This window comes from Podarcis liolepis, assembly GCF_965112155.1.
Source record: "Podarcis liolepis genome assembly, chromosome: 1".
NCBI classification, from domain to species: domain Eukaryota; kingdom Metazoa; phylum Chordata; class Lepidosauria; order Squamata; family Lacertidae; genus Podarcis; species Podarcis liolepis.
In genome coordinates, this window is record NC_139554.1 from 48,896,023 (window position 1) to 48,912,914 (window position 16,892).

General features: G+C 38.4%; 1 protein-coding gene across 39 annotated transcripts in view; it reads right to left on the reverse strand.

Annotated features, from left to right (window-relative positions):
• Positions 1 to 16,892, reverse strand: part of GPHN (gephyrin) — a 239,996-nt gene that overhangs the window by 31,302 nt on the left and 191,802 nt on the right. For 38 of the 39 annotated variants that reach the window (XM_083460142.1, XM_083460138.1, XM_083460130.1 and 35 more), the window contains one exon: positions 3,923 to 3,965. In XM_083460142.1, coding sequence (XP_083316268.1) covers positions 3,923 to 3,965 — 43 coding nt within the window. Of the gene's footprint in view, positions 1 to 3,922; positions 3,966 to 7,322; positions 7,386 to 16,892 lie in introns of all 39 variants that reach the window. The other variant, XM_083460155.1, reaches the window with a different exon arrangement.

The following is a 16,892-nucleotide window of genomic DNA, read 5'->3' on the forward strand; positions in this document are numbered from 1 at the left end:
AAAAGAAAGCCCAACATGCAATCTCCTGTTCATGAGTAGGAGCTTCGCAAGATTGGGAAACTTAATTGTGATTGTGTCCCAATCACTATGAGTCCCTAACCTGTGAGCAGGAGTTCATGTGTTGAGCTTCCATTTTACAAAACTCTGTACCACATGGGCTGTTGGGGGTGGGGAAATCAATGTGAGGGTAGGGCTAAAAGCGTGGCCCTACTCCTCACTCTACACTTATGTCCTAAGCATGAGTAACATTTGAATAGGAATAAATTCTTGACTACATCCAGCTGGGAAATGAAAACGTCATTTAAAGGTGCACATCAGTTTAGATCTGTTGATTTATAAAGTACCACCCTAAAAAATAACAACCCAGACACAACTGGGAATACAGCATGTAATCAGCAGAACTGGTAATGTTAAACAGTGTTAAAGTGACTATTCTATTGAAGAATCCATTAGACGTTTTATTGACCACCAAAGTGTGTTTAAGATGCAAATGAGTTAGAACACCTACATTGCTTATCTCCTAAAAGTTCTCTTAATATTTTACAGAACTGAGACAGATATCTCCAAGAATTCTCCCATGCTCACATACAATGAAATGCCATATTCTGAAGTGCTAATATGCAGGTGACATTAAATAAGCATTTCCATCTCAAAGACAAATTACACTAAGTCACTTTATTATCTAGAAAATCAGAAGCTTTTGGAAGCAAAATTGTTGTTAATTTGGGAGAGTCATTTTGAATCAATACTATGTCATGTTTCTCTAAACATGCAATTAACACTATCTTGTCATTATTTCATTTTTATGATAGTGCTTGTTATGATTGGCTTTTTATTCAGCTCTTCCTATGACTTAAGCAATATTTCTGTGGCAAATCATGTCAATTGTTGGAGACTTAATTAAGGTTAGAGGAAAAAGGCTCTAATTTTCTAAGGTTTTCTGTTACTCAAGCTGGCATCTTGCTTCAGGTTCAGGTTTATTGATTGTGTTAATAACACAAGGACAAAACAGCCTTTATGTGATATTAAGTTTAGCATACTTCAGATTAATGGCAAACACCCTTCAATGGATGCTGATTTGTGGACATTACTTTCACTAAATGCAACAAAAGGATCAATCACGATATTAAAATTATTTCTCATGAAATTCAAAACTACTATCATGGTTGCAAAATATTTACTTGACGAATAAAAGAAGAGCCCTGAAAGCTTATGAGCATCTAGCTGCAGCAAGTGCCAAGGAAGGCAGGGTCTCTGTGATATATTCCCTACTGATACAATCCCAGTTCTCTTCACTTACTACTTTTAAATTAATATGGGAGATGATTCTGAATGATTCTCAGTGGATTAAAATCTGGTCCACCCGTCCTTTTAGGTCTGTGTCTGCTAACATTAGAGATAATTTTTAAAGGTGGTCCACTGTTGGTTTTTAACCCTGGTTCAACTAGCTCATATTGCAAGATCTGGTTCCCTCCTATGCTGGTGGGATTGTAAGGTATGAGGAACATATTGGCATATGTGGTGGGGATGTAACTATGTACACAAGTTCTGGAAGCCAGTTGTAATGGAGATTGGTATTATTACCGCCAAACAAGTCATCTTAGACACTAAGCTATGCCTCTTATCAAATTTTGATAGTTCCAATGCTGACCTTGATTCTCAACAATTAATTTTGTATCTGTTGGTTGCCACTCATCTAGTGATCTCCCAAGGGTGGAAGGATAAATCTTGTCGTTCTACGGATCCATGGTTTAAAAAAGTCACGATAAACTGACTCATAAAACACATGCCACCAACTTTGCTTCTGCTTGACCAAACAATCTTGTGGTTGGCACATTCCCAGTAAATAGGAGTTTAATTGGCAACATTCATGAATATTTGTATGTTTGTTACAAATATGAACTTTGTATTCCACCATGGAATATATTTTAAGTCACTCATTTTTTAAAGCTTTCTATAATTATTATTTTATTATCTTGCAATTTTATTCTGTTTTTAATTAAAAGAAGAAAAATAGAATAAAATCTTATAAGAAGACCAAAGCCTGCATTTATTTGGTTTTCCTTCTGTGCATAGTTGAAAACACTCATGGAAATTAAGTCTCCAAATAAAATCTGATTTCTGTAATTTGCCACCTTTCAAGGAGTGATTCATTATTAACCAACCTCAAGAGACTGAAAAGTCGGAAAGGAAAAAATCAGGAAGATCAACAGGAAGAGACAGCTTCAGATTTTATTTTAAAACACTGTATAATTTTTTATACTGTATAGTTGTTGTCAAGGGGAACATCGGTTACAAGGATGAGTTTCTTCAGCCTCGTGGGATTCCATGCTGCATATACTAACAGATTTAAGTTAACTTCTAAAGTAACTCATTATATTCTTCAAAGCAGTATGTATGCTGAAGAGGAATGGGGAAACCCCAGAACAGGTTTAGGGGTGGAAGGAAGGAGAGGGTGGAAAGTGCTGTTGTCCAAGTGGAAGTCATTCTGGGTGCAGATACAGCTACTTAGTACTACATTGAATACAACCCTTTGCCCACTCCTCCAAAGGAATTACTCTGCTCAATAAATGGATGGAAAGCAATGCCTAATTGTTGTTTATATAGCCCCCCCTCTCCTTTCTTGGGATGAACTGAAAAAGTGCAATAAAATATTTTTCAAAATACCCTCCCAAAACATTTTTAGATGTACACACATGTACACATATGAGTGAGCATGCGCACACTGTTTTGCATTTATCTGCAAAGATCCCTTCATAGTGATATTTCTGGATACACATTTGCCCATGTTACTGTATGGTCAAGCAAGGAGCATACTTCCATCACTGTCTGTGCTTAGCTGGAACACAGTTCTGACCAGGCAGAGAAATGGAAAGAAGGGCTGCAGCCTTAAGACTGCTCTGCCCATGGTCTTTCCTCACATTCTCAATTTCTAGGTTGGTGAAAGATAACAGCTCAATCTCGATGTCATAATAAATTATGGTTTATTATTAAATGAAGAAGTCTTGGGCCTGTCAACTCCCTCCCCCACTCTTCAACTAGGCTATTAGGAGATTGGAAACTTTCACTTTGATTTGTAATTAACCACGTAGTTTAGCATTATGTCTGAATAAATAGTGGCTGGTCTTAAAAACCGTTTGTGAAACAAGCCAACTTCCAGTTATGGTTTATGAACCTGACTTGTTTCAATAAAGCATAGTTAAGATTAACCACAGTCCAGGTTCAGGCATAACAGTAACTTGTGCTTAACTGAAAACAGATGTGAAAGCTTCTCATCTCCTTATGGCCAGAGGAGGATGGGTACGGTAGTAGTTAAGGCTTGTTCACGTAACAATAAACCATCATTTACCATTATGTCCCAATGATGTTAATAGGACCCTGACATTTTGGGCGGTATTGAACTAACTCTCTGCACATGGAATAAGGCCCACTAGTGCAATGGGACGTCCCATTTTCTCTCCCTGTAAATCACCTCTAGAGGGCTGAAGCAGAACAGATTTAGCGAGTATGTGTGGGGAGGAAGGGGAAGGGTCTTATGGGCCAAGGGGTTTTGCTTATACTAGTCATAGGAAGACTTTAAAAGTGTTCAGGGCATTTGTCTATTCATGACCACTGGCAGGGCCGGATTAAGACCTTTAGATGCCCTAAGCACCTAAAAGATTTTGGCGCCCCCATATACATCTAATTCAAAATATAACCAATAATAAACTATAAAATAAATATTTTTAAAAATGAAATAAAACCTACAGTAAGATGGAAAATAATGTTTATTTTTTCTGTATTTTTTTCTGTATAAATTTGAGTATCTCAGTTCTGCATTATATTATCTACTCTCATTGTGATTGCAAAGAATCTTAGAATATGTGCAGCTTACACTATGAATTGCCATTTACTAAGAAACATTCAAGTATGCAATACTTACTGGCTCTGAGGATATTCTCCTTACTGCTGCACCTGGATTGGACCTGTAGAGACAAGCACAGAACTGGTGAGGCAGAACAAACAGGCACAAGTCACCATAGAAATTTAATGGGCAAGCTCCTGGGACCTGGAGATAGAGGCTTTACTCTCTTTTTTGCACTTTACCATTTATATCTGTTACATGATACATACTTAATACAATTATTGGTTGACAGTCTTAATCATACATAGGCATTAAAAATAAACCAACCTATAATAGAACAAACTTTGATTAAATAAGTAAGAATAATATTTCAAGATGTATATTTAACTTTAATGACAGATTTAAATTCAAGCTTCATTACAAATCATGATAGAAAGGTGACTAGTTCCAATTCTTGCATTTTACTCCAAATCACAGTATTTACGTGAATCTAATGCGCACCTGTTTTCAAAACCTTGAAACAAAAAATTTGCTGTGTCAGCAGTGTTTTTCAAGCTTGCAATCAAATATAATCTAATGTGCACCCTAATTTTCAGGACGTAATTTGGCCAAAAAAGTGTGCATTACGTTTGAGTAAATCTGGCAGTACAAAAATATTAACATATTATTGAAGATACTTAAAGCTTATTTTAATCAATTATCTAGGATATAAAAATAAGATAATATGAGAAGAAATTGTTGGGTTTTGGTAACTTTTTACAACTTAATTTCACAAGTGTATCAATTATTTTTCCTAAGAATATGAATAATAATGAGGTGTTTAAAACTACTTTGAAGAGATACTTCTGTTGTACCTTGGATCCCAAACACCCTGCAAGTCAAACGTTTTGGCTCCTGAACACTGCAACCCCGGAAGTGACTGTTCCGGTTTGCGAACCATTTTTGGAAGCCTAATGTCCGATGGGGCTTCTGCGGCTTCCAATTGGCTGCAGGAGCTTCCTGCAGCCAATCATTAGCTGTGCTTTGGTTTCCGAACATTTTGGAAGTCAAATGGATTTCTGGAATGGATTCCGTTCAACTTCCAAGGTACGACTGTATTATCCATCTGCTTTGGTGGTGGTGTTTTACATTAAAAATACCAGCGTAAACACTGCTCTTGGCAGTGAGAGCCAGTGTGGTGTAGTGGTTAAGAGCGGTAGTCACGTAATCTGGGAAACCGGGTTCGTGTCTCCGCTCCTCCACATGCAGCTGCTGGGTGACCTTGGGCCAGTCACACTTCTGTGAAGTCTCTCAGCCCCACTCACCTCACAGAGTGTTTGTTGTGGGGGAGGAAGGGAAAGGAGAATGTTAGCCGCTTTGAGACTCCTGAAGGGGAGTGAAAGGCGGGATATCAAATCCAAACTCTTCTTCTTCTTCTTCTTCTGCTCCTACTTAAGTCTATAATATGATTTTCCATTAGGGACTTTTTGGACAACTAAGCAGAATGTATATAGAATCTATATGAAACAAGGAGCTTGTTTTGATCTTTCATTTACTAGACTGGCCTGGATATATTGCTAAATCATAGTTTAGCAAAACGTGTACAAACTGCTCCAAGCCTCAGGCTTGTACACCCTTCCCCTCTTCTTTGTACTTCTAAACTAACCAGAACACCATTACCATAACACTGAGAACTGTGGTTAATTTTAACTATGGTTCAAACAAATCAGGATGAATTAATAGATTACAATACTGAGTTTGGAAATATAGGGGAATAATGTGAAAGCAGATCTCCTCTTCTGGAGTGTCAGAGGACAAGTGTGATGGAGAAGTATGCAAGCCCAAGGCTTCCCACAGCTCATGCTTGTAATGCTAAAACCATGGTTTGGTGTTATATCTAAACTGGCCCACACACTGTTGAATCTACACAAGTGCTCTAGAAATATTTGGAACAGATGCTCAGAAGACCAATGCTTTGGGAGTGAGCAGATAATGCATGGATACCAGTGCATGAATATATTTTAGCAACCACTAAAAACATTTGGATCACCATTTGAAAGCATTCCTTTTGCGCAATTCTAATGACATTGTTTATGATATACTAGTAATCTCAACAATATTTCTAATCTCAACTATTACAGATGTAATTTCCTTAAAGCTGTGAATGACAGGACAGGACAAATATTTTTATTCTTGTTAAATGTTCAAAAATGCATCAAGGAGGGAAAGGATGTAAGTTAGATTTAAGTACTGTGTGAAAAATGACATACTTACTGGATTTCCCTTCCAGGGCCCAACAATAAAATATTTACAAACATAAGACACACCACCTGCCTCATTTCAATGGAGAGTGTCAAAGGATATGTGAATTTGTTGGTGCACACAGAGACGTAACCACCCTAGAATTCACACATATAAGAGATCTGTGCAGGCACTTGTGCACATATTGATCTCTGAATCTGGGAGTAGAACTTTCTTATGTTCTTCTAAAGACTCAATGGGTCTTCAAAAATATTTGGAACTTCTGAAGGAGGAAGAAAGGAAAAAGAACATCTTAAAATTCAGATTCCAGATTGCATTTGTAGATTTACCTGTAAATAAAGCACATTTGATATTTAGATTACTAAGAGGAAAAAGCAGGAGGACTGTATCATTGTTCCTGCAATTCTTTTTGAGTAAATGGACACCTGAATTAATTGATAATGTAAATTTAATTAAATTATAAACCTCTTTCTTCTGTTCCACAGCAGCTTGCCCCAAACACATATATCTACACAATGAGTTGGAGGTCTACATCATTTATCACAACTCTATTTATTACAATGGAATACATTATGACAATAATGTTGCAACTTATAGTGGCTTATGGTTGTCCTTCCCTGAAAAAAAATGTTATGTTTTAAAGTAACAAAAACAAAAGAAACCCACCCATCTCCACCAAACATTACAATTATATTTTAAATAAAATAATGATGCCACATTTTGGCCCACAGTTGGTCTCCCGTCCCAGGTTATTGGAATCAAAGTAATATAAATTCTAATAACAGAGGAAGTTGTTATATTGGATCTATCATAAAACAATTCTGGACCAAAGAGGTAAAATGGTACATGTGTGCAGTGTGTGTGTGTGTGTGTGTGTGTGTGTGTGTGTTGGGTTCAGATTCCAAATATGTGGTATGCAAAAAATGGTGCTGTTTCTAACTGGTGGAAAAACAAATGGGCAAGATGCAAATAAAATAATTAAAACACACAGACCTAAAAGGAGAGAAGGTACAAGAACAAAATACAAACACAAGACAATCTAGAAAATGATGTATGGAAATATAAAAATGATCCATAGGGCACAGATAAGAGGGCAGATGGTAAAGACAATACTGAAGTAGTAAAAATGGAAGTCAAGAGAATCTGCAACAAAGTGTAAAAACAGAAGGAGCCCAAAACCATAGCGCAAAGCTAAGTTTGCGAATGGAAAATAGCTCCTTTGAGCAGTAATAGTTACTCTCGAGTCGTAGCCTCTATTCCTCCTGAGTTCATCTTTAAGCCCTTCCAATTTATAGTGGAGCTAGTGCATGGACAAAAACAAGAAATTTATAATGAGCAAAGCAGCTGAGACTTGTAGGTTGACTCATCTAATATTAAAAAGGCTCTCAGACTAACACTCTAGCCATGTTGAAAAGGAGGTGGCAAAAAAAGGGAGCTCGTTTTAAAAGCAGTCTCTGAGAGGAATTTTCTTTTGCAAATACAAATTACTTAAATGGCAAATCTGTGGGCTGTTTTGGAGGCCTCAGGATTTCAAATGGGCTCATTCAAAATGGTTTTAAATGCCAAAAGAGACCGAGTTGTTCCAATACACGTGTGCCTTAATTAAGAACGGCTACAGGACTTAGGGGAACAGGAAGAACATGTGCCTTGTACTGTTCCTCTGTACTTCTGTGCATAGTATGAAATAGAACTTCTGTATCTCTACCTTTATCCTCCTGAAGGAGGGAAAGGTTGTGTATCTTACTGCAAGGTAAGTAGCAAAAGTTCTATTTTAGAAGCTTCAGGGAAGCACAGGGACAGAAAGAAAGAAAATAATGAATTTCATGCCCCACTTGCTTATCCAAACCATCCAAAGCTACTGTGAGACTTGGTTCTTGTGTTATGCAAACTGTGAACTGGTATGGCTGCTTCCCATATCATTCTGGTAATGTTTGAAAGGAAGTGATTATGTGGACAGATTTAGCTGATACTGTTACTTTCCATGCTTGTGCAAACATCAGTGTGCAGACATATGTAGACTGAAATTCTCTATTTTGTGACACTGCAGGATATCTAGGCTGCAGTTATATGCACATTTACCTGGGATTAAGCACTGTTGACTACAGAGGTTCTGGAACATGTAATTAAACAGCCAGTCTGAGCACTTAGAAAATGATGCTGTGATTACTAAGACCCAGCATGAGTTTCTCAAAAACAAGTCATGCCAACTGAATCTCATTTTTCTTCTTCTTTTCTTACAAGCTTGGTGGATCAGGGAAATATTGTGGAGGTACTGCATCTTGATTTCAGTAAGGCTTTTGATATGAAATTCTTCTGGAGTCTGGTAAAATGTGGGGTGGCTGAGGTTAACTGTTAAGTGGATTTGTAGCTGGTTGAGTGACTGAACCCAAAGAGTGCTCACTCATGGTTCCTCATCGCCTTAGAAAACAGTGACAAGTACAGTGCTGCAGGGTTTTGTCCTAGACCCATTGTAGTCCAACATCTTTATAAATGACTTGGATGAAGGTGTTGAGGGGATGCTCATCAAATTGGCAGATGACACCAAACTGGGAGGGGTATCCTATTCCGCAGAAGACTGAATTGGGCTTCAAGATGACCTCAACAGATTGGAGAACTGGGCCCAAACTAACAACATGAATTTCACTTAGACAGGAATAACCAGCTGCACTAATACATGATAGGGGTACATGTGAAAAGGATCTAGGGGGTCTTAGTAGACCATCAGCTTAACATGAGTCTGTATTGTGATGCTGCAGCAAAAAAAGCTAATGTTGTTCTAGGCTGCATCAACAGAAGTACAGTGCCCCTATCAAGGGAAGTAATGGTGCCACTCTATTCTGTCTTGGTCAGACCCCACCTGGAGTACTATATCTAATTCTAGGCATCACAGTTCAAGAAGGATATTGATAAGCTAGAACGTGTGCAGAGGAGGGCAACCAAGATTATCAAGGGTCTGAAAACCAAGCCATATGAGGAATGGTTGAGGGAGCTGAGTATGTTTAGTCTGGATATGTTTAGCCTGCTTTCACTGTTTTGAAGTTTAAATTAGTGCACTCTTGTTATATTTGTGTTTTAAACACTGAGGAGCACTTCTTCCACAAAAATGAGCATTAAGCCACAAGTGAAATAAAACACTTAAAGCAGACAGAGAATGGTTAAAACATACTTGCTAACATAGCTACCAACTATGATAGATCAAAGTCACGAAACATTTGACAGCAATAAATGTTTTTAAAATCCACCTCATTTTTTATTGTAACATTAAAGTGCCTCAGGGATTAATGCTACAAAAGAAATTATATGAAAAATCCATGCTAAACATGAAAAATTAAATAAAAACATAACCAACCGCATCAAACCAAAACCACAGTTGAAGAAGAAAGCAGAGAGAAACCTTGAACATGTGACTATAATCTTGAGGAAAGATTCAAGAAATTACTTACCTTTTATAGATCATAACAAGATTAGCACAGGGCAGGTACAATTAAAAGCCAAGAGTCAAGGTAAAATGAATTGCTATACAATGATGAAGAATTTCGAAGCCAACATGATAAGCTAACTCTTATGAAGAACATTTCAGCTCACATTTAATACAGTACAGAGGACACTGACATCAAAACAATTTTTTGCCACTGACAGAGAATAGTGATTTTGTTCAAGAGGAATAGTGGAAAGCTAACCCATAATCTATACAATTTATGGGAAAGCTTATAATTCATCTTCATAGTGACATGCAGTATGTGGAACCACCAGCAGAAAAGCAAATTAGTAGACATATACACACAGTGTTGACTAAAATATAGGAAAGGGTAATGGATTATCTAAGCTATAATGAAGGAAGCAAGAGAAGCAAAGCACAGCAGCAACTATGAAGTGAGAATTTTCTTTTAAATTTATGCATATTTAAGTCTGCACACAAAATATTATTCGTATAATATACCACAGGTTGTGGCTTTGCATAAATGCAGAGCTCTTATTGCCCTTCATACAATATTAAAGTTGGTGGCAAAAGAGCTATATTTTCATATAGGTATGAAGTTCTTCTGCTGACGTTTTCATTGAGCACAGAACTAAACACCCTAAAATTTTTCCCTGAAATATAAGATCTTAATTACTGTTTTCTTTTGTTTAAATGCTTCACTTGAATACAACTGGTATCTATTATTTTAGCAACATTCAAGCTTCATCCAATGTTGATATTTGGGATTACGTCTCTGACAAATACAATCTATGAGGCTTTGGATGTTACTGACACAGTGCCACTAGTAGAAGGTGTTCCTTATTCAGCTGGCAAGTTGTTGTTTTGTAAAATTTTGAAGGAATTTCTAGAGACATCTCTTGCCTACTTTCCAAAAATCACTTGACATTGTTTTTGTCATGTCCAAAGTAATTTGTAAGTTTGGAGACATACGAAAATACCTGAGGCATATAATAATATATCAAACACGGAGCAAGTTACTTGTAATATCAAAGATTAGTTTTGTGAACTGCAGTATAATACATTTTTATGTATCTTCAGAGATGGATAATAACTGACTGAGTGTGCTGTGTCAATTCAATATAAAAATAAAATATAAAAATAAATTCAATATAAAAATAAAAGATACAATTAGTCCCCCACATGATTTTTCTTTAGAAACCTTTCATCTCTTAAAATGAACATTCATCTCTTTCATAAATGTCTTTTGTGTGTGTACCATTGTCAGGATCCCTTAATCACTGAGGACTGAATCCAGTTGTGTCCTTGCAGTCACAGAAAGGCTTTTGATCCAGTTGATCCACAGTAATGGAAAAGGAGGGGAGGCAACTTTTGTGGCTTGCTCTTTTTCCTTGCAGCCCCCTGAAAATGTGGTGCAGAGGTTTGGGGGAGCCTTTCTAACAGCATGGGAGAGGCACAGGAGGCTGCAGGAGCAATTGGGGAAAATAACTTACCGCATTGGCCCGGATATAAGGCATACTTCCCCCCCAAATTCCGATTGTGAAAAGTTAAAGTGCGGCTTATATTTGCGACCTTACGGTATCACCGCTGAAACAGCTGCCCACAAGGGCCGTTGGGGTTGCGGGACAATGGTGCCCGTCCCGACCGTGTCTCCCAAGCCTCCCCCGAGCTGCCGTAAGGAAGGGAGAAGGGGGGGAGGCCGCCAGCAAAGCAGCGTGCCCCCCCCGAAGCAGCCCGGGAGCATGGGACAATGGCGCACAGCCTGCCTGCTGCTCCCAAGCCTCCCCTGACACTGGCTTGGGGAGGTAGTGCCAGGAGGCGGTAGAGCCGGGAGGTGGGCCACACCCGCAAATAAGGCTTGAATTTTAAAAGTGTGGCTTATTTGTGGGTGCGTCTTATATTCAGGCCAATACAGTATCTCCTCTTCTATTACTATATGCCTCCGCTAAATCAAAGACTCATCTGCAAATGGAAGGACTCTTGCGGAAGAGCACCATTAGAGACATCCATGAAATCTTACGAAATCTTACAGAATTGTATGACCCTCATAATGTTCCCCCCTCCTTTTTTGCCGTTCATAGTTGATTAGCTGAATAAAACCTATAATTCAGAAGAATCTGCCCTCCTACTGACAACTTGCAGGCATACAGATAGGTATTGACCTGCATGTATTTTTAACATTAACTATATTACTTGATGTAGCTATTCTGCCTTAAAAATTCCCTTGAAAAGATCTCAGAATGGTTTCTATTGTTTAAAAAATTAAAACTCTCAACACATCACTGAGGTATAATGACACTGATATGGGATAAGTTGTACTTAAAAAACATTATTGATCTGATTTTTAAAGGCGTTAATTGCCCCCTTAAAGACTATTTGCTTGAAGCAGGACTACACCTTTCCTTCATTATATTTGTATGCTTACCAAGCTAGTAACACAGGATTGAGGCTAATTTCATTTTAGTGCTAAATCGCATTGCTCCAAAGTAATCACCCACACATAATACGTTGATGGAAGAAGTGCTGTGACAGGAGTACTGATTGTTTTTCAGCAGGAATATCAACCCAGGATCCATCAAAATACCAATAAAACAAACATAGAAGTTCAAACTTCTGGGTTGTTTTTTTAATCTTAAAAGTACTTTATAGGCCAAACACATTGCATTAGAATGGGCCGGAACACTGTAGATTCCAGAATATTGATGTAATACGCTTCTGGCAACTTAATATGTTGGTGAAGCAGCTAGAATGATCTATTTCTACACATTTTCAGGGACAGGCCTGTGCTTTCCTTACTAATAAAGTAAGAGTGATTGTAAGCATCATGTAAAAAAGATTTCAGAAAGTGAAAACGGTCAAACAAATTAATGCAAATTAATGCAGTTTCTAAAACCATGAAAGTTAACAAACACCTGCTTGATAGGTCACCTGTCAAAGTGGCCTAGGGAAGATTCACCCCTTCTGGATTCAGCCCTCTGGCTTGATCCATTTCCCCACCTCTGGTTTAGAAACCAAAACTGAATTAATGCATGCTACACAATTACTGTATTTTTCCATGTATAAGGCTATATTTTTCCCTAAATTTTTGACGTTTAAAATAAGGGGCCGTCTTCTAAATGGATAGTGCATAGTGCATTTTCTTAATTTCGAGTCCCCCAAAATAGGGGGCGTCTTATACACGGGGGCGTGTTATACACAGAAAAATACAGTATCTCACTTTTTAGACTATAGTGGCCTCCCTTCCCTAAAAAGAAGATAAGTTATTGGAGGTGTATAGTACTGTGCATTACTCTATCTTCTTGAACAGGAGAGGCCAACATACATTTTCTCCTTTTGTCACAACTCTAGGAGACTGACAGATATATATGTCCTACTTTCCTCCTATATCAATCATGTTCATGGAAGTGAGGCCTATTTTATTTCTCAAGCAGCTAGGGAAAGAAAATAGTAAACCATATTTCTCCTTGCTTCCATGTGCAGCCATACATCATGAATTCTTGTTTTGGTCCCATATAAAAAGTGTGTGTCCCTTGATTTCATCTAGATATAGTTAGGTCTGAACTATCTATCAGGGAAGAAGTTTTAATAGATATTGGTGATATGAAAAATGGATCCATGCTCAAAAACTTTAGGTAATATTTATTTTAAAGAAGTACCGGTAAGTCCTCTTGCCATTTTGGTAAAAAGAAAGAAAAATCACCAACAATAATTGCATATTAAGATTGATGCTCCCAAATCCAGTAAGAAATAATAGGTATCTAATCTAGATCTATTTAACAATTAATTTTAGATTGAAACAGTGTCAGAGAGATTGCATGTGTTTTTTCCAAATTATATTAACAGTTAACAGGCGTTATCTGGCAGTAGTCAGTGGTTGACTCATCTTAAATAAAAGCAGGCATAAAATTAATACCTCATTAATCTGAAGAAGGATCGGAATAGAAACATGATCATACAAATGTAAGTCTACAATACAGCACAATTAAGGGATGCCATAGACTGGAGAAATCAGGAAACTGATTTCTGGGCTGAGGGTGGCTAGATCTACAAAAATCCTGCTACATGAAATGAGCAAAGGTAGGGGTAGTTATATGATGTAGGTGGAGAGGATGTCTAATAACTTGGGTTGCAAAATGGAGTATAAATTGAATATTGCATTAAGTACAGCATTGCGAGATTACATTGATAAAGTTAAGAGTGCTTGTTTATTATTTTACAAGTTTGGCAGTTACTGTTGCTGAGTTTGGAGATAGGTAGTAGAGCTCAGGTATTAAGAAGTTTGACTTCAAAGAGCACATGATGGGAGCTAAGAGAATACTTCCATAATAAGTAGACATGATTAGCAATATAGTATAATTTCCCATTGCACAGGAAGCTAAAATAAATATACAATTATAGTGTTTTTATGTTGTTCTGAAAATACCAAGCAACATTTGAATTTAGAATGCATAGGGGCATAGGCTTTTCACAGCATTGGAAAGAATAAATGAATCACCCTAGTCCAATTCCCTGATCTAAGACTGGATATTCCACCAGATCACCAACAAAGTCCTGACCAATATTTTATATACACACCTTTCCCAAAAAGTAGTAAATATCTAAGTTAGGATGGAAATGAAAACAAAAAAGTAAGGTTGCCCATTTTAATTGTATGTACTTGGGGGGATATTTTTCATTCTTAACTTACATACTGGATTAACTGCTCAATTTCTCAGTTTGAAATTCAATTCACATTTCCACATCAGTTTACGATTTTTTTCATAAAATCCTCATGAAAAATTTATCAGAATTTTAGTGTTGATTTATGTCCCAAGACACTTTTGTTTGTAGTTTTGACTAATGTACAGATTTTTGCAAGCAAACTATAATGTATTTTTGTGTGCTATTCTCACCAATATATAATTTTTATTTTATCTCATAAAATTTATGCAGTGCTTGATTGTAAAAAATCTCAAAGCGGTTCACAAAAAAGAAAAAAAACAATAACATTGTCAATAAGAAGAATTAACAACAATAATTTAAGACTTCCAAAAAGTTAAAATAACAATCAACTAAAAACAGATTAAAACTCGCATCAACTTTCTAAATATCTAGGTAGGCTTGTCTACAGAAAAATGTTTATAGCAGGGGCCAAAAGAAGTAACAGTGAAGGCACCTGCCTGATATCAATAGGCAGTTTCAAAGTGTAGGTATCGCAACACATTTTTATACACATCTTTCCCTAGTATATGTGAGTTTTAAAGGACAGCTGTGTTTCAGTTTGTGTCTTATTTTGGAAAGTGTGAATTACGTAGATTCTTGTTGAAACTGAAACAAAATCAAATTTCTTTCCCACCCCTAGTGGTGTCCTGTAAGGCAAGAACAATTGCACCCCTAGATTTGTGTTACGTCTCAGCCAGGGAAGTCCACATCAGAGGAGAGTATCATGTCAAGCTCTGCAATATCTCAAGGACCACCTCTCGCCATATGAACCAGCCTGGATCCTGTGATCTTCATTTGAGGCCCTTCTTTGTGTGCCTCCTCCATGAGAGGTCTAGAAGGTGGCAATACAAGAACTGGCCTTTTCTGTGGTGCCTCCCCTTATGTGGAATGCTCTCCCTAGGGAGACTTGCCTGGTATCTTCATTACGTATTTTTAGGTGCCACGCAAAACTATTTCTCTATAACCAGGCTTTGGGCTGATTAATATTCAACAGGCTTTTAAATATGTTTGCTTTTATTATGTGTTTTGCATTCTCATTTTGTATTTATATGTCGTGAACCGCCATGTGATCTTTGGGTAAAGGGTGGTATACAAATTTAATAAATAATACAACAACAATAATAAAATAATGTCCCAGACAGGAAAGTCCTCATCAGGATAGGCCCAGAAGGGCCCAGGCTTGTACCTCTATCTGGAGGTGAAAAGAAGAAGAGTTTGGACTTGATATCCCGCCTTTCACTCCCCTTAAGGAGTCTCAAAGCGGCTAACAATCTCCTTTCCCTTCCTCCCCCATAACAGACACTCTGTGAGGTGAGTGAGGCTGAGAGACTTCAGAGAAGTGTGACTAGCCCAAGGTCACCCAGCGGCTGCATGTGGAGGAGCGGGGACGTGAACCCGGTTCACCAGATTACGAGTCCACTGCTCTTAATCACTACACCACGCTGGGCTGGGATCCTGTGATAAGGCAGAGGAGGGGTTGTCTATACTCAGCGTGAGTTCAGCCTCCATCACTGAGACTGAATGGGTCCCACGTCCAAGGGGAAGGTGGTGCCTTAAACACCAGATGGAAACCCTAACCTCTCTTCTTGCCTGACCCTTTGTTGTGGAGCTGGACCTTGGACCAGTCCTGGATACAGCTTTGGTCACTTCTCCATTGGTATTGCTGCTGGCAAGTCTCCTATTTACTCAAAAGCCCAGAGAGAATAAGACAATTCTAAAATGTATTCATTGATGCGTGTTTTTCTCTTTTTAAATCTACCAAATAAGAAAATAAGAAAAAATCTGGGATTAAGGGGTTTTCTCAGGACAGTGGAGAGTGTGTATCCCACTGGGTAGTAGTGGCAGCACTCACCATTCTTCTGTTAGGAAATGCTCTATGGGGGCTGGAACAAAAAATGGGGAGTCGAGGAGGATCAATTGGGGTGTGTGAGAAACATTCCTATTTTCATATGAGGAATGTTGGAGAGTGGGAGATTATGCCTTAAACAACTGCTCCCTCTGTTATTTTCACATAGGAAATGTGTGCAAACAGTTCATGATGTGTCATGATCGTCTGTTGTTCAAAGAAAAAAAAGTTCCACTAGGCATGTCTAAATTCTTGGGGATGCCTAAGATAGATATCTGAATCTGTTAATGACATTAGATAAACAATAAAAATGTTTGGATAGACCGGAACTCTACAATAACCAATTACTATAAAATAGAAATACAGTGGTGCCTCGCAAGACGAAATTAATTCGTTCCGCGAGTTTTTTCGTCTTGCGAAGCACGGTGTCGGGAAAGTTTTGGAAAACCTTCAAAAATCACCAAAGTCTTCAAAAACCTCAAAAAGGGGGGTGCTTGGGAGGGAGAGGCGGTCGTGGGGCGTGGGGGGAGGCGGGGCGGAGGTTGCTGCCTGAGCCCCCGGGATCGGTTCGGCTCACCTTGCTCCGACCCTTTGCACTACAGTCGGCGCCGTCTTGCTGCTGCTGCTGCTGTCGCCATGGTAGTCAAAACTCCTACCGGCCTAAAAGCTGTCTGGTACAAAATCCCTTCTGCAGCAGCAGCCCGAAAGAAAGCGAGAGCACCAGCCAGCCAGCCGCCCGCTGCGGGCAGGAGGGAGCGTCGGCGACAGTGGATGCCTATTGCCCCTGTTGCTGCTGCAGCCGGCCAGCCAGCCAGAAGCGT